Below are 21660 nucleotides of genomic sequence, written 5' to 3'. Positions count from 1 at the left end.
ATTTAATGTGAATAAGTGCAAGGTGATGCATATAGGGAAAAATAACCCATGCTATAATTACACAATGTTGGGTTCCATATTAGGAGCTACCACCCAAGAAAGGGATCTAGGCGTCATAGTGGATAACACATTGAAATCGTCAGTTCAGTGTGCTGCGGCAGTCAAAAAAGCAAACAGAATGTTGGGAATTATTAGAAAAGGAATGGTGAGTAAAACGGAAAATGTCATAATGCGTCTGTATCGCTCCATGGTGAGACCACACCTTGAATAATGTGTACAATTCTGGTCGCCGCATCTCAAATAAGATATAGTTGCGATGGAGAAGGTACAGAGAAGGGCGACCAAAATGATAAAGGGGATGGAACAGCTCCCCTATGAGGAAAGGCTAAAGAGGTTAGGACTTTTCAGATTGGATAAGAGATGGCTCAGGGGGGATATGATAGAGGTGTTTAAAATCATGAGAGGTCTAGAACAAGTAAAAGTGAATCAGTTATTCACTCTTTCGGATAATAGAAAGACCAGGGGGCACTCCATGAAATTAGCATGTGGCACATTTAAAACTAATCAGAGAAAGTTCTTTTTCACTCAACGCACAATTAAACTCTGGAATTTGTTGCCAGAGGATGTGGTTAGTGCAGTTAGTGTAGCTGTGTTTAAAAAAGGATTGGATACGTTCTTGGAGGAGAAATCCATTACCTGCTATTAATTAAGTTGACTTAGAAAATAGCCACTGCTATTACTAGCAACGGTAACATGAAATAGACTTAGTTTTCGGGTACTTGCCAGGTTCTTATGGCCTGGATTGGCCATTGTTGGAAACAGGATGCTGGGCTTGATGGACCCTTGGTCTGACCCAGTATGGCATGTTCTTATAGCAAAAAAAAGTACCTTGAGGCTACTTCACATAAAACACACATGCTTTATTGTGCAGGAAGTACAACTGCATTCTACATAAGAGTTTCACTTTGTACATCTCAAACTGTTAAGGAACAACGAAGTATGGCTCTAAACAAATGCTGGGTATTTTATGAGAAGGTGATGCTTTAGTGATGCTATAGTAAGTGATGCTATAGTAAGTAGCAGTTGAAAGTGTATGTTCTTTTCAAAACCATTTCCTTCCTAAACATCTAATAGATGATCCACAGAAGAATATTTTGCATGAAGTGTGAAATAAAGTTTAACTCAAGTAAGTAAATCATTAAGCTTTATAGATGAGGGTACCCCCTAGTCGCCCACTAGATAGCCATAGATCCCTACCTTAGGAATTAGACAGCTAGCAGGAAATACCATCCTAACAGCATCTCCCCCAGAGGATGTCTGAGATGGTTGGACCCTTTCCTAGAAGTGGGAGCTAAGAGAGAGTAAATGGGAGCTAAGAGAGAGTAAGTTGTGGGTAGGATTTCTCTAGTCACCTGGGACACTTGTGCACTTCAGACAAGAGTGATACGCTTAAAGCCCAGGGAACCTGAGTTCAGGAGCACCTGTACAGAAGTGGACCAACCTGCAGCTGTAACATCACACAGTTATTGGATGATTGGACCTTGATTTAACTCTTTGCAGAAATCAGTAGATTTTCATTTCAACAACCAGTATCTGTCCCTGCAGCAAAGCATCACCAAACATCAACTAAGTGTTAGAGACGCACACAGCTAGAAAAAGACCATACCACTGCCTGGGCTATGAAGGTCACAGCTTGGGGACAATCAAAAGGGGAGGCAGAACTAGTGAAGACAGCCCCAGTTACACATTTGAAGTGTAACTGGGGCTGTCTTGAAGACAATGCCAATCCAGAAAAAAATGGGTTACATAGAGAAATGGGGAAAAAGGCAACATCTGGAATGCTATGTACTCTAATGCTCATAGTATGGAAAAAGAGGCAGTCATGAAATAGGTCAATTTGGATATGGTATTGCTCACAGGTAACCATGATTGGGGTATAGTTATTCCAGGCTATAATCTATTCAGGAAGGATACATTGGAAAGAAAGGGAGGAAGAATGGCACTATATATAAAAAATATTAAAACAACAGACATGCTCCTGAGAGAGCATTGAGAGCAGAAGAAGAATTTGCAGGTGGCTGAAGTGGATCAGTGAATATCACTTTTCTGGGTAATTCTGGGGGAGAGTGAGATTATGGAGTAAACTAATCTTTAGTTTTTGTGCTTCATTAAAAAGGAAAGGCAGGTAATTCTAAGTGTGTGTGCCTGATAAAAAAGAAAAGAAAGGTTGGTAATTCTTTTCTATCTACCCCTAAGCAGATTCCTTGATTTTTCACACCAAAAAACAATGGGGTAGATTTTCACAACAGCGCGTGGGCGTACATGTGCGTGCGCTACCCGGCGCACCCACATGTACACCCGCTTTTATAACTTGTGCGCGTGCAAGGGGGTGCACAATTCTGCACCTTGCATGCGCCGAGCTGCACTGCCTTCCCTCGTTCCCTCCCAGGCCGCTCCAAAATCGGAGTGGCCTCGGAGGGAACTTCCCTACCCTCCCACCCCACCTTCCCTTCCCTTCCCCTATCTCCGCCGCCCTTTCCCCGCTACCTTTTTCTTTCTTTTTCGTTTGTTCTAAAACTTACTTCAGCCCTGGGGCTGAAGTAAGTTGCGCGCGCCAGCCAACTGCCGGCGCGCGATCCCCGGCATAGCGGCAAATGGCCGCTGTGCTGGGAGCCTCTGACCCTGCCCATCCCCGCCCCATCCTCGCCCCTTTTTGAAAGCCCCGGGACTTAGATGCGTCCTGGGGCTTTACGTGCATCCTCTGGATTTACGCATGTAGGGGTAGATTTTCAAACTATGCGAATAGGCCTACTTTTGCTGGCGCATCAGGCGCAAGCAAAAGTACGCTGGACTTTAGTAGATACGCGCGGAGCCGCACGTATCCACTAAAATCCTGGATCGGCGCACGCAAGGCTATCAATTCTGTATAGCCGGCGCGCGCCGAGCCGCGCAGCCTACCCCCGTTCCCTCCAAGGCCGCTCCGAAATCGGAGCGGCCTCGGAGGGAACTTCCTTTTGCCCTCCCCTCACCTTCCCCTCCCTTCCCCTACCTAACCCACCCACCCGGCCCTGTCTAAGCCCCCCCCCTTACCTTTGTTGGGGGATTTACGCCTCCCAGAGGGAGGCGTAAATCCCCGCGCGTCAGCGGGCCTCCTGCGCGCCGGGACGCGACCTGGGGGCGGGTCCGGAGGGCGCGGCCACGCCCCCAGGCCGCCCCGGGCCGTAACCACGCCTCCGGGTCCGCCCCCGAAACGCTCCCGGCACGCCCCCTAAACGCCGCGCGGTTCGGGCCCGCCCCCCGACACGCCCCCCTCGGCGAACCCCGGGACTTACGCAAGTCCCGGGGTCTGCGCGCGCCGGTGAGCCTATGTAAAATAGGCTCACCGGCGCGCAGGGCCCTGCTCGCCTAAATCCGCCAGGATTTGGGCGGATTTAGGCGAGCAGGGCTCTTAAAATCCGCCCCATAATGTTTTGAAAATCCAGCCCAATAGGGATTTATCTAAAACATGGGAGTGACCTAGCCCTTATCACTAGATTAATTGACCCTTTAGAGTTCTTTGCCAACTTAACATTTAATACATTACATACATATAAAGAACTTTAGTTTACACTTACTACCTTAGCAACCTAAGGAGTTTATATGCTAAGCCACAATATTTTATCAGGGGAGGGGTGAAATATTGCAGGAGGGTATTCCTGCAATATTTAGCTCCTCCATGAGAAAATATTGTAGCTTATCTCCACAATATTTTTTCTCATGGAAACATTCAACGAGAAAAAAGTGTTGTGAACATAGGGGAAATATCATGCAATGGTGGCCCCTTTTGCCAGGGGCCCACTCTTGCCTTAAAGGGCCAACAGCGGTCTCAAATTCCCCCTCTGTAACAGTGTAAAATAGCCCCTGAGGGCCCACCACAACCACCCAATACTAAAAATATTAATTAAAAAAAGGCTTCAAGTGTTGTACGGTAATGCCCATCTCTCCTGCCCAAACCTCTTCCCTTTTAAGAAAATAGCCCCTGCAGTTCAACCCCCTGGTTATCCCCTTTCACAGCATCCTACTCCTAGCCCCCCCCCCATATATTAGATGAACCACCGTGGTGTCTAGTGGGCCCCCAACTCCCCCTTAGGTCAAAATAATTCTGTGGTGGCTAGTGGGCCTCACCTATCCCCAGACCCTTATCTTTAAAAAGTTCCTTGGTGATCCAGTAGTGGCTCAAGGCACCTCCTAGGACCTTAGACAGTTGGCACCATATTTCAAAATGGTGTTGACTAGCTTTTGCCCCTATCACTATTACGGGAGGTAGTTTTGAGTCATAAGGCTCTTTAAAAGGCAGCCCAGGTTCATCAGGAAGTGCACTAGCACCTAATACATCTGGGATCACTTATCTATAGCTCCTAAAAAACATTAAAATAACATGGTTGGTCAGATTTTTGGCAAGCATTGTTTTATTTGCATAGGACTACCTATGCATTAGCTGATTTTCATGTATTTGCAAAATGTATGCATGCAAATCACATGCAAAGCAGTTCATTGTAATAGGGGCATGTTTTGCCCCAAAATAACATTCGATATAGGGAATATTGTATGATATTGCTGCACTATGGCTATATTGCACAATAAATGCTGTGTTTTGTGCATTGTACCCATATCACAGCTTAGTAAGTGACCCCCTAAATTAACTAAGAACACAACGATATTAAGATGTAGACAGCAGTCCAGCACCGAGATGGGGTCCTTTCAGTCTTTTGCACTGTGTGTGTGTCACATGTATGATTATTTACCAGTTGGTGAGAGGTTGTATGTGTGCATCCAGTGCAAAGAGCTCTTGCTTCTCAGAGCGCGGGAGCAAGCTCTGAATACCGCAAAGAAATTACTGTTCCCCCCCAACGAAGCTGCGTTTGGCGAAACACGGGTCCGTGTCAGGGGACGCCGTGTTAATAAACTTTTGCGTCTTTTAAGCGATGGAGTTGCCGATATAATGAATTAAATATTTGTTCGTACAAATTTTGAAGTTTGGGACTGACTTTATGTTTCTGCATCTCCCTGGTGACTTGGATATTATATTTGGAGTGCAGCATTTGCTCCTCTGTGGTGCTTGTGGAACTCCCAGAGCATGACAGGCAGAATCAGGAAGTCACAGGTTGGAAGGACTTGATACCAAAACATATGAGCTGTTTACACTGGAGACAAGCCATAATTAAAAGACAATACCAGACACATGTTCAGCTTCAGACTATCCTAGGTTTACTCCTCATTTTGCAAAAATGAAAAGGAGCTTGTCATAGATTGGCTAGAACTTGGTGCAGTGAGAATGATTCTGTGCAGATATTTCCGCAAAGGGTACCTCAGCTCCAAACTTTCAATGTCCCAGTACTTGAGCAGTGGGTGCCAGAAATGTCAACTTGTTAGTATGTGTGTGTGTGGCAGGGGGAAAGGAGGAAAGGGGGAAGAGAGGTGGAGGGGGTAGAGGGAGTTCAACCGGTTGAAAATGAAATCACTCATTTCCTGTCAAACATTTAGGGACCCAAAGTGAAAGGACAGAGCACTATAACCTCCCCTAAACATCCTTCTCCAAGGAAAGATGCAGCTTCCACACCACTTTTTTTAGATGCATAAATGGTCAATTTACAGGAAACCTTCATTTTTGTGCTTGTCCCTTTGGCTTAGTTTTTACTTTTTACTTCTTGTGTCTGCACAGCGATCAGATTCTTTTCTATTAAATCCTAGAAATGACTTTGCTGAAGTCTATCCCTCACTCTGCCCTTGACCCACGAGGACCCTTCCTATCTCTCCAGAATTTCTTTTGGTTGTCAGGCTATCCAAAATGCATATGCATGAGACAGATTTGACTGCAGGAGGAGCAGTGTATGCAAATCTATCTCATGCATATTCATTATACATAGCCTGGCAACCAGACTGGCAGGGCAGGTCCTGGGCAGTGAGTTGAGAGAACCCTTGCTTAACTGGTCACCCTGGACCAGGGCTGGCATGAAATATATTGTTCCGTGTTTTGCGCTGTAACTTTGCCCGCTCCCTCTTCTCTTGTATCTGTCCGCCGAGCATAGACGAAGTTTGCCGGCTTCATTTTTTTAGGGGAAGGGAAGCGTAGGGATTGCATATTAGTGGAGGGGGCCTGATTCAACACTAGTACCTTGTTGTATTTGCGGGAACCCAACCCCCACCATGCCCCACTCAAAATTATGCCTATGCTGCTGAGCCCAGGTGACCTGTGTGATTTTGAGCCAGCTTTCTAACTTCAAACCTCAAGGCACTCCGGGAATTGTAGTCCTACTTCCCGAGACAGCTAAAGCAGGCGTTGACAGTGTTGAGACAGAGGGCTGGAAAGCCAGATTGGCTCAGAATTAAACACGTGACCTGGATCCGTTTGGCAGATGCTCCTGCTGAAGTTTGGTTGAGCAAAGTGAGCCCGAGGATGTTACAGACAGAGCAAGCCCAAATTTCGGGCAGCAGCTCTGAGTCCTTGGAGTGACGGTTACCAGAGGGCGCCGCACTGTGTGGAGGAACCGAAAGAAAGCTTTGCAATGCTTTCAAGAACAGGGCAGAGATGCAGCTGCAACGGCGCCTTGCCAGTGAAAAGGCGTCTCTGTGACTTCCCTTCCACTGGCACGTGATGTGGGGGAATCCCCTACCCGCTGCCAGCCATTGAAGAGGGTCGTTTCCTTTCGCGGCAGATGTTCTAAGAATTTCTAATTCTTCCCCATGCGGGTAAGTTCTTGTTTACTTTCTGTATGCAGGCAGTGATACGATTAAGCGAAATTTCTTAATTGGTAAGTGCAGTGTTTTAATCACAATCTGTCCGGTCCTGGCTTTCCTTTTCGTACTTGGTCCCAATGGCTTTGCATCTTGTGGATTCAGGCTTATCAAAACCTTTTCCACTAGGCGAGAGAAGAGAAGAAAAACTTGTTTATTTACATTGTCTTAAAAGACGGAGCATTAATTAAAGTCTTCAAAATATCAGCTTGTTTCTTCACTGTGTTGCTTTTTAGATGTATTAATTTCCATATGGTCTTAAAATGCTTTACTACTTATATTTTTACACTTTTTGGGAAAAAAAGGTGTGCACTTTCTGGGCCACATTCCTTCGACTTTGCCCCCATCCACCAGTGTTTTTACAGATTTCAAGTTGAAAGCCCAGTTCACCTGTATCAGTGTGACACCTGCATAGAGCTCTGATGAAGATCTGCTCTTCAGCTGTCTGTGCTGTTTTCATTTTACATGTATCATTGTGATGCCTGCATGGGGCTGTTCTGTCTGCCTGAGGCTCTGATGAAGATCCACTCTTCATCTGTTCATGCTGTGTTCATGCTTTATGTGTACTGTGATGCCAGCATGGGAACCTGATGAGCATCTGCACATTCAGCTGTCCATGCTGTATTCCTGCTTCACATGTGTTAGCTGATGCCTGCATGGGGCTCTGCGGAGAATCAACAACAGCTTCACAGTTTACATAAATTCCTAAATGATGACCTTGTCCCTGCAGGAACAGCTTTCAGAAATATCAAACACTAACATCTCAATAGGAGTGAAATTAAAAAAAACTCTGAAAAGGTGGGGGGATCCTACAGATGTTGCTTGCTTTAATTGCCTACTGGTAATTAACTATGGGCTATTTCCAGGCACTGTTCTCTTATTCCTCTGCTTGGGCTAAAGAAAATGAGATCTTGTCCGTAGAGACAGCTTGGCATTAGCAGATTGATTAGCAGTTCTGCAACCCGTCCATACAGCCCGATGGACAGAAGCCCAGCAGTTGAAAAGAAGACTCTGCATGGAGATTAAGACTGGACACAGAGACAATTCCTGGAAAAGTCAGTGTCTGCTCATTCAGTGCCAGAATCCTCGCATCACTACAAGCAACCATAGGCTGGCTTCTCGACATTTGATACTGGTGCGCCCAAGTATTGGAACTTAACAGCAAAGTCTGGAAACAGTCAAGCTTTGGAGAATAGTTCCTATCCACAATCACAAGCCTAACCAGCCCTACGGCAAATACCAGAGGGATTACTAATTATGCAATGAATTAATCCTGCCCAAATACTAGGAGTTTGTTTTTATTAGCATTAAAATAGCATGCACAAGCATTTTGAGATAATTATATTTTTAATGGCGACCCATCTGTCACGCTCATGACTGCACTTGGCAGGAGATTCATCAGTGAAAGAAAACTATGGGAGCTCTGTCTTGCTGATGCTTCCCACTCAGAAAGATACAGGGAAGAAGATCTGGCCACAGGAACAGGAAGGAGCAGACCCTGGGAACTCTATTTTCAGTTTAGAGAAGAGAGAGCGAGCAGATTGAAGATGGAACTTGTATTACTATTATAACAAATGTAGGGTCTTCTCTACAAAGCATTATCCCTATACAGAGTAAATGGGAAAACCCCTTTTAGTACATCTGGCTCTGAACAGCTTTTCACCCATTTTACTGCTGTTAAAATCCTTAAATTGGCACTGGGGTACTTCTGCAGATCGTGTGACTGAGAAACAGAATGTGACGGCCATGTCAGGCTGAAGAGCACTAACATTAGGTGAGTACCCCTAAAAACTTTCTGATTATAAAGTAATCTAACAGGCACTAGTCAAATCTTATACTGGATGCTGAATGAAGTCTTCCTCTCCCCTTTAATGGGGGCTGAAGTGTACTCCCAAAATGGGAAAACTGAAGATGCCAGTCTGCCCATTTGTGCCTCCCTACAGTCTTAATACACGGTCTTCTACCTTCCTGCTGTTCCCACTAAGGTTTCTTTGTGTCTGCTGCCTCAGTTAACACCCACCTACTCCTGGGAGAAAAAACTTCTTCAGTCACATCTGAAGTGTGCCCTGTAATCTGTAGTGGGGAAGAGAGAGGCCCCCCATCCAGTGTTGTAGCCTGGGCTGGTAAGGCAGAGTGATGCAGGTGAGGTGAGGGGAGAGATAGGGGGAACATAGAATGAGCTGACGGAGATGGTATACGGTAGCAAAACTGCTATTACAGTCTACTTGCCATAAGGAAGAAAATGACACTTCCTGCTGTTTCAGCGCAGAATGCTAAATTATCTAGCTACAGCCCTGCCTCCAGTCCTAAAAATCTAAAATAATAAGGCAGGTCCATGGCAGAGCTGTTACTACAGATTACAGGATATCGCCTCTGTGTCACAGGCCCAGAGTCATCCAGACTACTGGTGTCAAGAAATAATTACAAAGATGGTTTCAGTAAGACTATGTGTGAATATAAAAAATCATCAATCCAAGGGAATAGTGCAGTGAGGCTATATGAAGAATCCACACAGAGTCAAATTTGGTGCAATAAATCTTTTAGTTAGTACGGCAACTCCACGATTCAGAAATTACATGACATGTAACTTCACAATTCAGAAATTACATTTCATGTAATTTCTGAATCGTGGAGTTGCCGTACTAACTAAAAGATTTATTACACCAAATTTGACTGTGGATTCTTCATATAGCCTCACTGCACTATTCCCTTGGATTGATGATTTATTATGTGCAGTAACTCTCCTTCTGTTGTTTGTGAATATAAAAAGAGACAGTTTATCATGGGCCATGTCTTCTCTGAGTTTTTTATCAGTGCACAGAGAGTTTATATTGTTTGGGTCCCTGGTAGGAAATGAACAGCCTAGGAACGACTCCTGGGAAGGCCATCTGTTATGCCTCTCTGAATCTGTCCGGTCCTAAGAAACAATCTGCTGGAAGAGAAAAAAAAAAGGCGTGGTGTAAGAAAATCTAAAAAATAGTGATCTTTAAAAATAGTGATATTTTAAAAAGGCTCCAGGGGTGATCTGGGAAACTATAGACTGGTGAGCCTGACTTTAGTGCTGGGAAAAATAGTGGAAACTATTCTAAAGATCAAAATCACAGAGCATATAGAAAGACATGGTTTAATGAAACACAGTCAGCATGGATTTACCAAAGGCAAGTCTTGCATCACAGATCTGCATCATTTGTTCGAAGGAGTTAATAAACATGTAGATAAAGGTGAATCAGCAGATGTAGTATATTTGGATTTTCAGAAGGCGTTTGACAAAGTCCCTCATGAGAGGCTTCTAAGAAAACTAAAAAGTCATGGGATAGGAGGCAATGTCCTTTCGTGGATTACAAACTGGCTAAAAGACAGGAAACAGAGAGGCACGGTCAATTTTCTCAGTGGAATAGGGTAAACAGTGGAGTGCCTCAGGGATATGTACTTGGATCAGTGCTTTTCAATATATTTTTTAATGCTCTGGAAAGGAATATGAAGAGTGAGGTAATCAAATTTGCAGATGATACAAAATTATTCAGAATAGTTAAATCACCAGCGGACTCTGATAAATTGCAGGAGGACCTTGTGAGACCAGAAGATTGGGCATTCAAATGGCAGATGAAATTTAATGTGGACAAGTGCAAGGTGATGCATATCGGGAAAAATAACCCATGCTGTAGTTACACGATGTTAGGTTCCATATTAGGAGCTACCATCTAGGAAAAAGAGCTAGGTGTCATAGAAAACACATTGAAATCTTCGGCTTAGTGTGCTGTGGTAGTCAGAAAAGCAAACAGAATGTTAGGAATTATTAGGAAGGGAATGGTGAATAAAACAGAAAATGTCATAATGCCTCTATATCGCTCTATGGTGAGACTACACATTGAGTACTGTTTTCAATTCTGGTCACCGCATCTCAAAAAAGATATAGTTGTACTGAGAAGGGCGAACAAAATGATAAATGAGCTGGAATGGCTCCCCTATGAGGAAAGGCTAAAGAGGTTATGGCTGTTCAGCTTGGAGAAGAAATGGTTGAGGAGGATATAAAAGAGGTCTATAAAATCACGAGAGGTCTAGTATGGGTAAATGTGAATCAGTTATTTACTCTTTCAGATAATAGGACTAGGGTGCACGCCATGAGGTTAGCAAGTAGCACATTTAAAACAAACCTTTTTCACTCAATGCACAATTAAGCTCTGGAATTTGTTGCCAGAGGATGTGGTTAGTGAAGTTGGTGTAGCTGGGTTTAAAAAAGGTTTGGATAAGTTCTTGGAGGAGAAGTCCATTACCGGTTCTTAATCAAGTTGTCTTAGGGAATAGCCACTGCTATTATTGGCATTAGTAGCATGGGATGTACTTAATGTTTGGGTGCTTAACAGCTACTTGTAACCTGGATTGGCCACTGTTGGAAACAGGATGCTGGGCTTGATGGACTCTTGGTCTGACCCAGAATGGCAATTTCTTATGTTCTTATATATATATGGTCTAAGTGCATATAGATAGGAGTCACTAGATTACTGACATACAGGCTGATGCAATACCAATGTGCTAAAAATGTGCATCCAAACTGGATGCACTTTTTTTAAACACGTGTGCAATCACCTCTCCTGGGCGCTCGATGCAATAGGCAAATGACCTGTCGTGCTAAAAAGGACGAGCTAGGAATAAATTACGCGTCCCTAGTGTGTCCATGGCATCGAGCACCCAGGAGATGTGGCTGTGTACAGGTTAGGGAAACGGACACTCAATATGACTGCTTTTAAAGACCTTTTTTTGTTTTTGCTGCTTCTATGATTCCTCTTGCTTAGTATTGCAACAATATCAAGTCGAAGGAACCACAGAAAAGCCAGAAAGCAATATTTTCTGCTTTTCTGTGCATGGCTTGGTGTGCCTCAAAACTTAATGCCAGCTCTAGGGCTGGCATTAATTTTTGAGTGTAAGAACGTGCGCGTCCAGTGTGTGGTAACTTTTTACATTGGGCGTACTAGCTAATAGCCTCATCAACATACATTTATATGTGAAGAACGATTTTAGCTATGTTCTGGTTTGGACAGGCATTTTGGATGTGCTAATCCTGGTATTGCATCGGGCATAACTCTAGCACGTCCAAAACGCACGTCCAACCATGCATTAAGCAGCGCGCTGACCTCAGCACCTCATATAGCATCAGCCTGATAGAGAGCTGAAGTGAGAGAAACCATATGTTCGTCGTGCAGGAAAACCAGCAAGATGACCCATTATGGAGTGCAGAGAGAGGTCACCTGACTTTGCAGAGTATGCCACTGCAGGTCTAACGCCACGTCTTTTCATCAGAGTCAGGGAGGGAGTTCAGAGGCCCATCTATTGAGATCAACTGTGAAATTCAAGATTGAAGCCACTATGGAATACTTGTAATAGCATAAATGGAGACATTTTATATGAGAGAGAAAAACCATGCAGCATAATACATGAAATTCACTCACTAACTCTGCAGACTGGCTATTAACTCCTAAGTTACATAATGATCAGAAATGGCAACATCTTCAGAAGATCATAAAATAATAATGTTAAGCTGAGAAAAAAACGATCAAGGTTGTGGAGATGTAAGAAATGCGAAAATAAAAATGTGGCACGCACTTTAATGCAAACTATTTCTGTGTTTTTCAGGACTATCCAAGGAGGAGTATTTTGGATCCAAATATAATGCATATTTCTTCTTGGCTTGCTGTGACTTGAAACCTCCCATCAGCCATCATGGCAGAAGGTCATTCTGAGCACCTGGATTCGGCTGAGATAGTCTCAGGAGTTAGTGCCTTGTCTGTTACTGCTGAGGCTCTGCAAGGCGTTTTGGATGAGGTCCCATCAGAATACGTATGTCTTCTGTGTAAAAATATCCTGAGGAATCCAGCACTGCTGCCCTGTGGTCACAGCTTCTGCATGTGCTGTGTTGAATGGTTATTAAGGTAATTCTCTGATGTATTGTATAATATACTTGGGTAATACGGAGACTTGAAATCTCCTCTGTTTCAAGTCTTACTCTTGAAATCCTCCACTTTGTATCAGTGGCAGCATGTCAATCCAGTGATGTCATCTTGCATTGCTGTGGAACAGTCTGGGTGAGCATCCTTACTCTGATACTGCAGCAAAAAATGACTGTTCCCATCGGGAAACCCTCTCCAAGGTAAGTTATCTTAGGATCTGCTTGCTTGGGTCAGAAAGGGTGGTAGAAACAAGGAACAATCTCCCGATGGAAGTGATGGAGGCAAAAGCAGTTGTGGAATTCAAAGAAGCCTGAGATAAGCACAGAGAATGAGATCAGTTGGTGTCTACAGCATTACAGAAAGGAGAAGTGGGCAGACTAAATGGGCCTTGTCTTCATTATCTGCCATCATATTCTATTGCCCAGAATATCCAGTTAGAAAGTCACCTTGAATTCTGAGCATGACACTCAGGGGCGGTTCTATAATGAGGCAGAGTGAGGCGGCCGCTTCAAGCGGCAAGATTTTGAGGCGGCAGAATTGCCTCCTGAAACCTTCCTGTTACAGCCGCCTCATCCTTCATTCTGGCAAGCTCTTAGTCCTGGGGGAATTCTGTGCTACTGTGAGCGGACCCCTTCCCGTTCGTGGGAAGAGGAAGGAAGCCCCAGCTTGCTGCGCTGCGGCAAAAAGGAAGGTGTTCCTGGCATGCCACGTCACGGTGAAGACGGAGGGGCAAGTCCTGGCATGCCTCGAGCAGAGCAGGCCCCGGTTATTCTTCGTGAGGTGGTTGTTTGAGAGATTGAGAAGCTATGTGTAGAGGAATGTGTTTAAGACTGCAAGCCTGTGTGTGTGTGTGTGTGTGCGCGCGCCAGAGAGAGGGAGTCTTTGTGAGGAGATTGTGAAGGAATGTGTGTGTGTGTGTGTGTGAGAGAGAGATTAGGAGCTGGTCTGCTTGAAAAAGGGAGAGTGTGTATGTGAGGGTGTTTGTGAGAGAAGGAGCCTGTGTAAAGGGATGTGTGTTTGTGTGTGTGTGCGAGCGAGAGGGAGCCTGTATGAGGGGTACCTATGTGCGTGAAAGAGAGGGAGCCTGTGTGTGTGTGAGTGAGAAAAGAGAGAGGGAGCCTGTGTGTAGGGGTGTGTGTATGTGTGTGAGAGACTGAGCCAATGTGCAGGGGTGTGTGTGTATGAAAGAGAGAGATAGGTAGCCTGTATGAGGGTGTATGTATGAGAGAGAAGGGAGCCTATTTAAGGGGGAGTGGGTGTGCGAGAGAGAGAGAAAGAGGAAGCCTGTATGAGAGGGTGCATATATACACAAGAGAAAGGGGACCTGTGAGTGTGAAAGAGAGGGACAGAGAAAGCCTGTGTGAGGGGCAGTACTGAGAGAGGGGTAAAACTCTGGAAGTGGAGATAGAGTGGAAGGGGTTGAGCCTAGTGGGGAAGGGGAGAGATAGTGGAGCGTGAAGGAGTTTGGGGGCCTGAGAAGGCAAAGTGAAAGGAGACTGGCCAGTGTTTCCCCTGCAGCTGGCGGCAGAGGAGGCCTTGCTATACAGACAGAGAAAAGGTCCAAAATGTGTGTGAAAGAGACTTGCCCTGTGAGAGTGACTTTGTGAGAGGGTATGTATATGCATATGAAAGGGTTGGGGTGTATATGTGTGTGTGTGTGGGTGGGTGCGTATGAGAGAGTGGGTGGGTGTGGGTGTATGTCTTTGTGGGAGTGAGTGAGTGTGTGTGTGTGTGTGTGTGTGTGTATGAGAGGTTGATGTGTGAGGGAGAGTGCCTGTGCACATGTGTGCACACATGTGCCTGTGCACATGTGTGCAAGAAAGGTTAAAGTTTGTGCACCCTCTTCCAGTTTACGATAATCTCAGGAGCACTGGAAATCTAAAATTTCCAGGTATGGAGAATGGGAGATTTTTTTTTTTTTATCCTTGTTAGTTGTAATTATTGGCTATGATGTATCTGCTGTTTTAAAATATATATTTTTTTCATTTATAGTTTATTAAATTTCTCAAAAACATTTACATGTAATAAGAAAAGGAAAATAGTGCGTTACATCATAAATCAAAATTCAAAATTTACCTTACAATGAAGAAAAAAAATATTTTGTAACTAAACACATACAGACCCCATAATCTAGGGGGGAGCCTATCTTCTAAAATTATATTAAGATAATTATGACACATTCATAACTCAAGAGAGATCTATTCCATTTTTTTACCAAACATTATTCTCCAATAAGGGCTGTAACCCACTCAGCCACTTTTATCTTGAAGAAAAATTTCTAAATGCCCTGGGTCAACGAAAACAAACTTATTTTTTTGATAGGAAATCATACATTTACAGGGGTATTTTAGAAAGAAGGTGGCCCCTAGGCCCAACACAGAAGGAAACAAAAATTGTTTCCTTCTGTGTTGGGTTGCCCTCGACACATCGGGAAAAATTTGCAATGTTTGTCCACAAAAGGCATAACTTTTATTCAAAAAGTATTTCTGGAGAACCAGATTTTTCTGGCTCTCTAGTGCAAATACCACTACTAATGTGGATCTTAACTGGATATTATCTACCGAAGCCTCTAAAAATGATGTCAAATTGGGGCTTTCTGGTTGGAGTATATCCATATCACCATCATTTTTTGCGAGATTTTTTTTTCACATTAGATACATAATACAGATTAGAAGTAATTATTTCTTTAGAAATACCCACAATTTCTTTTGAGTATTTCTTAAATAATTCATTGGCAGACAATAGTCTAGTAATAGGAAAATTCAATATTCTAAGATTTTTTTTTTCCTTAAAACATTATCCATATTTTCTAACTGCTTCTATATCATTATGGTGTCCTTCTTAAATGCAGAACCTGACGCCTGGATAGTGGCTACTTGTGTGGATGTTACCACATTAGTTGCCTCTATATCCTGCAGTCTTTTTTCATGATCCTCCTGGGCTTTCTTAGTATCTGTTGCGAATACCGTGGTATAGGGTATAGATAGTCCCCTCCCGAACTTAGAATCAAGCATACCTGAACCGGAAAACATTTCCTTGACTGATATATGGCGGGCAGTAACCACATGGATAGGAGACTAGTCCAATCCATGAATCAAGCCACTGTTTTAAAATATTTTATTAGTGTTTGGTGATATTTTAAACATTTTTATTGTTTTTAATTGGCTGAATTATCAGCAGATTTGACATTCTTTTTATTGGTGTGTTTAATATTTAATATTTCTTGATTGTGTTTGCATTGCTTACAGAGTTTGGCTTCTTGAGATTTCCAGTTCAGATTTTGTCTCCATGTTTCAATTTTTATTTTATGATCTCTTTATTCTGTATTTGGTGAGAGTCTATCTGTGTTCTGCTTGTGTGACTGAGGCTTTAGGTATTCTGCTAGCATGTAGTTTCTGTGCAGGGATTTACAACAACCTGGCTTTAATTTGTTTTCCTAGAGATGTGATTTGGCCGAAACTTTTGGTTCGGCCTTCGTTATCAGCCCACCATGGGAAATTTTGTTTTCCCATGGTTCGGGCCGATTTTATTTTGTCTGCCCCCCCCCCCCCCCCCCTTCCAAGACTTACCGAGAAGTCCCTGGTGGTCCAGCAGGGTCCCGGGAGTGATCTCCCCCTCTTGGGCCATTGGCTGCCACTAATCAAAATAGCGCTGATGGCCCTTTGCCCTTACCGTGTGACAGGGCTATTGGTGCCATTGGCCGGCCTCTGTCACATGGTAGGAGCAATGGATGGCCGGCCAATGGCCATCTTAAAAAAATGGCGCGGGCCATCCATTGCTCCTACCATGTGACAGTAATATGCACTATGGCTTTTTCATAGATTGAGTGCTGGCAGCTATGATATGGAAGGCTTACTAAATTGGAATTGCAGTTCAGTTTATTCCTGGCTTTCTGTGGGCCAAGTCCACACCCAGTGCACCTACCCCTCTGCCTATTCCATTTCCCCCTTCCCCTCTCTTCCCCGTCACCTGTTTTCGGCACAATTGCTATATCTTATGTTATTCCATTTATTGTACATATTGTATATTCTTACACTTCTTATTACTATAATAACAATAATTTAACTTATTTCTCATCTCTTACCTCCCCCTCCTTTTCATTTTATCGCATGTTAATATGTTATTTTATTCCATGTTTAACTTTATATCTCCCCCCTCTTTCAATTTCCCCTCTTGTTAACATGTTATATTTGTATTATGTTAAACTTGTTCTATGTAAAGCGCCACTCCAGGCTCTAGTTTATGTTACGCTGTGAACCGATGTGATATCATTGATGAATGTCGGTATATAAAATCTTTAAATAAATAAATAAAATAAATAAATAAACCATAGACCTAATATATATTTATTTATTTGTTTAGACATTTTATATACCATTGTTCCATGTAAAGATCACAATGGTTTACAAAATTTACATTCATAGCTATAATTAACAAATAATGATGGGTTACAGAGGTACCATATGGGATCCAGTAAACCACCATGATTACTATGAGAAAGGTAGTTTATTAAGTCTATTGAACTATTATTATTGAAAGTGTGTTTTTTGCAGTGTATGCCTATATAATATATGTTGTAAGTGATAGTTTTACTTCAGAAGATTGCATATGGAAAATAGACATTCAAAGTACAATCTGCCTTTTTAGGCTAGGGAAGATAATAAATGTTAAAATGGAAAAGAATGCATAAGTTTTAATTATATGGGGAGGGAAGGGGGAATGGAAGGCTGTAGGGTTTGTCTAGTGCATCTAATACCCTTGATTCAGCCCTAAGAGAGAGTGTGTCACACACACAGACTCCCACCATTAACCAACCTCTCACACACCCAGGGGGCAGATCCTGGAGAAGGGTGGGAGGCAGGCAGTAGGGAATGGAGGAGTCCTATTTCTAGACCCAGGAGGTGGGGCAGCCAAAGGCCATCCTGCCCCATTAAACATTTCTCCAGCACCCCCTAGTGCAGACACCGAAGACTGAGAACAAAAAAATAACAGGCCCAGAAACCGAGTGGTTAGAGCAGTGGGCTGCAAACAAGGGAAGCCAGGATTCAAATCCTGTTGCCATTCCTTGTGACCTTGGGCAAGTCACTTCACCCTCCATTGCCTTCCTCCTGCCCTGGCCCTTGGTGATTTCACCTGCACTGGGACATGGGGGGGGGGGGGGGGGGCGCCAATTCATCCTTTGTCTCAGGTAGAGTTTGTCTTGAGCCACCCCAGATGATACTTCCCCTTTCTAATAACTAAAAAAAACATGCATTTTAAGAAATGTCATTTTATGTTTAAAGATTACATCCAAACACTTGTTTTAAACAGAAGTAGGTTTAGTTTATTAAAATAGAAAGGTGCAGTGGTGTCTATAGGTGATGTATTTGTGTTAGTTGCTTTTCTATTTAAAGTTTAATTTTTTTATGATTGGTTTTATTTATTTATTTATTTATTTAAACAGTTTATATACTTCATTCCATGTCAAGATCACAACTGTTTACAAATAACATTCATAATATTAAAATAAAAATAAAAGAAACTAATGAAATAGAAACAAAATAAAAACAGTAAAGTAGTATACATAAACTAATACATAATGGTCAATACAACACAGGTCATTCATTACATTTAACTAGCCGTTAAGCCCGTTAAAACGGGCGAGATTCCATCGGTCAGACCGGCACGGTTAGACCCGCTCTGTTCTCCACAACTTCCCTTTTCCTTCCATCCCCTCTCATCTTTCCTTTCCTTCCCCCTTCTCCCCTCTCCCTCAGCCCTCCTCCACTCCCTCTTTTTCTCTACTCCACTTTACCCTTCCCACTTACTCACATCCTCTTCCTTCCATCCCTTCTCATCTTCCTTTTCCTTCCCTCTCCCTCAGCCCTCCTCCACTCCCTTTTTCTGTACTCCACAACTTTACCTTCCCCACTTACTCACATCTTCTTTTTTCCCTTCCCTCTCCCTCAGCCCTTTTCCATTCCCTTTTTCTGTACTCTACAACTTTACCCTCCCCACTTACTCACATCCTCTTCTTTCTCCTCCCACCTCCTCCACAACCCCCTCCCTCTTCTTCTCTTATCCGGGACGCGCGTCTCACCACCGGGGGTCTCTCGTGCGCGCCTCTCCACCGGGCTCGTTGCTGGCCCGCCCGACGCTCAGTGATGAGGCGCGCGCGCAAGAGAGAGACTCTCGGAGACCTCCCATTTCTGTCTGTGCCGCCGCTGCTTCTCCCCGCATGAGAGAGAGAGACCCCCAGAGCCCTTCTGTACTGCCGCTGTCGCCACTGCTCCTCTCCGCCGCATCCCAGCAGGTATGACATGCTCTTGCGCATGCACAGTGGAGAGCAGCTCTACTGCGCATTTGCGGCACGTCGGTCAAGCCTCATTTATCTAGTAGATCCTTCTTGCTTCCAACCTAGATATAGCTCTCATTATTAATATTGCTGTTCATAACTCAATAAATTCTCTTGCGCTTTCTCTCTTAGACAAGGTTATATGCATTTTTAAACAACCATGTTTTTAACTCGCATTTAAATCTCTTCATATCTGTTAACGTATGCAACATCTCAGGTAATGAGTTCCATACTTTAGGACCTGCTATGGAAAACACAGCCTCTTACTTGTGTCAAGTGTGCACTCCATAATGTTGGAACAACCAAAAGAACTTTGTTTTGAGAACTTAATACTGGTTGCGGAGTGTATAGATGTAATGCTGCACCAATCAGGCCAGTATCATTTGAATGAATAATTGTAAATTTTAAAGTCAGGACTTTGCAATAAATTCTAAATTGCACTGGTAACCAGTGCAGTGAAATCAAAGAAGGTATGTGATTGAATTTTTTAAACCCTAGTAAGAGTCTAGCTGAAGCATTTTGTAATAATTGTAAAGGTTTCAGTGTACAGGCAGGAAGACCAAGTAGTAAGGAATTACAATAGTCTAGGCTTGAAAAAAATAAGAGTCTGCAATACAGCGCGAAAATCCTCAAAGGTCAATAAAGGCTTCAGTCGATGTAATAAACGCAATTTGGTGTAGCCTATATTAATTAATTTATTAATGTTTTTTCATAGCAATATTTTCATCTAATTGTATGCCTACATTTCGTGCTTGATCTGATAGAGTAATATTAAAGATGCCCAGATCAAGAACAGGCGGTTTAACCATTGAAAGATTTCTCTTTAACCAAATAATTTCAGTCCTTACTAGGATTTAATGTAAGTTTAAGATGTGACAAAACTTGCTGAATAGTCTTCATAGAAATTGATATCAAAGAAGCTGTATGTTCAAGTGATTTAGTAGGCGGAATGTAAAACTGTATGTCATCAGCATACAAACAGAGAGAGATCCCTAAACCCTCCAGTAATTTACACAAAGGAAGCATGTGTATATTAGAGTGACTCAGATGCTACAATAATGCAGGATATAAGTGCGTTCAAATGAATAAATACATCAGCCTAACTGCATTCCTTCTGTCTCTTCTGCTGCCCTAATTTTTAAGTGGGTATAGACAAGGGGAAATTCTGATCCTTTGGCCTGAGAAGAAAGCTGTTCCTCGGTTTGTAATCATTGCTGGCAGCAATTCAGATCGTACGTAAATGTTGGTGTTTTGTGAGAAAAACCAAAATGTTTTCCCTTGAGAAATTCTGGTGATGCAGACTAGAGCATGCATGTAGAAACATTGTAGATGGTGAAACAAAATATAAATCTAATCAGCTTTTCAAATCTTATAATGGAAAGTTTAACAGAATACAAACAAAATTCTGTGTACAACATTTTACTGAGAGGGCTTGAGTTTTACCTTTTTGAGAATGGTCCAACAAGTGATTTACAGAAAATTGGTTTCTTTGTGTACTTGTTAAAAACAGGAAGATAAGACTCTAAACAAAAAGCTGAAAACAATTTACTGATATTGTGACTGGCATTGTTTCAGAAAGAAATGGTGAAACATCTTGAGTTTGTGTAATGGAGTCTCTTGCAAAATAAGTGGAACACTGGTCCTAAACAAATCCTATGAAAATAAAGTATTTTAAGACTCTTCCTTAGGTGGCATTGGCGGGCTGTCTTCTGCCGAAACACTTCAAGAATGTCCAGAAGTCAAAATGGTTCATTGCCTTGCCATGTGCTTGTCTTCCTACTTTCCTTTCAAGAGAATGGGTCAGGATTTCTCCAGTGTATTATGGCTGCAAGCTGGTTGCATAATCATTACTTATTGGCTTTCTTTACTAAGGAAGTGCACAGTGGAACAAAGATTCATTTTGATGATTTGAAGAGCCGCAGTGACTTCATTTTTATTTCCAGCTGCAGTGTCAGGGAAGGCTCCCTGAATTCTAAGCCTGGCTCTGAGCTTTGGGCCAGATGTACTGAATGCCCAGGGTTTTCCCCATATTTCTATCTATCTGATTCTTTGTTTAATTGATCTCATCAAGCCATTTTCCTTCTTTATATCTCCTTTTACCCTAGTGTAACTATTTATTTGGTCTTATTTGCCAATCTACAAATATTTTAAATGTATCTATTTATATTTCAGGCACTTCAAAACGTATTTCATTCACATACTATAGGTGTTTCCTCTCTGAAGGCTTACAATCATTTAATAAACTGTTAGGCCGTCTACCATGCAAAAAAGTGCTGTTTTTCCTGCGATAAATAGATTATGGTGGGGATAGTGTGAGGTGTTTCAAACACCTTGCATTATATTTGCCCCTAAACGATGCTAATCAAGTCCCATAGTGTGCCAGAAAATTTGCAAGCCACATTTTCACTTGAAGTTAGCTACAACTCAAGAGTTGCAGTTAAATTTCCCTGGGAACATCAGGACATTAATGCACATCCCAATACTCGCAGAGACCTGTCTTATAGAGGCCGGTGGCCCCAAGTGAGCGCCCCCCCCCCCCCAAAAGTACTGAAAAACCCTGGGGGTCTGCATAGACCCTGCTGTCCCACCTGCATCGACCCTGCTGTT

The 21660-nt window shown here is 43.0% G+C and overlaps 1 protein-coding gene across 2 annotated transcripts in view; it reads left to right on the top strand.

Annotated features, from left to right (window-relative positions):
* The first annotated feature begins 6361 nt into the window (after nt 1-6361).
* The window catches only part of LOC115096864 (TNF receptor-associated factor 2-like), a 58199-nt gene continuing 42900 nt past the window's right edge, over nt 6362-21660 (top strand). The window contains exons 1-2 of one of the 2 annotated variants that reach the window (XM_029612074.1): nt 6362-6729; nt 12406-12701. In XM_029612074.1, coding sequence (XP_029467934.1) covers nt 12493-12701 — 209 coding nt within the window. In that variant the 5' untranslated portion in view covers nt 6362-6729; nt 12406-12492. The remainder of the gene's footprint in view (nt 6730-12405; nt 12702-21660) is intronic. The other variant, XM_029612073.1, reaches the window with a different exon arrangement.

Source organism: Rhinatrema bivittatum, chromosome 8 (assembly GCF_901001135.1).
Source record: "Rhinatrema bivittatum chromosome 8, aRhiBiv1.1, whole genome shotgun sequence".
NCBI lineage: Eukaryota > Metazoa > Chordata > Amphibia > Gymnophiona > Rhinatrematidae > Rhinatrema > Rhinatrema bivittatum.
This window is presented reverse-complemented; position numbering and strand designations above follow the sequence as displayed.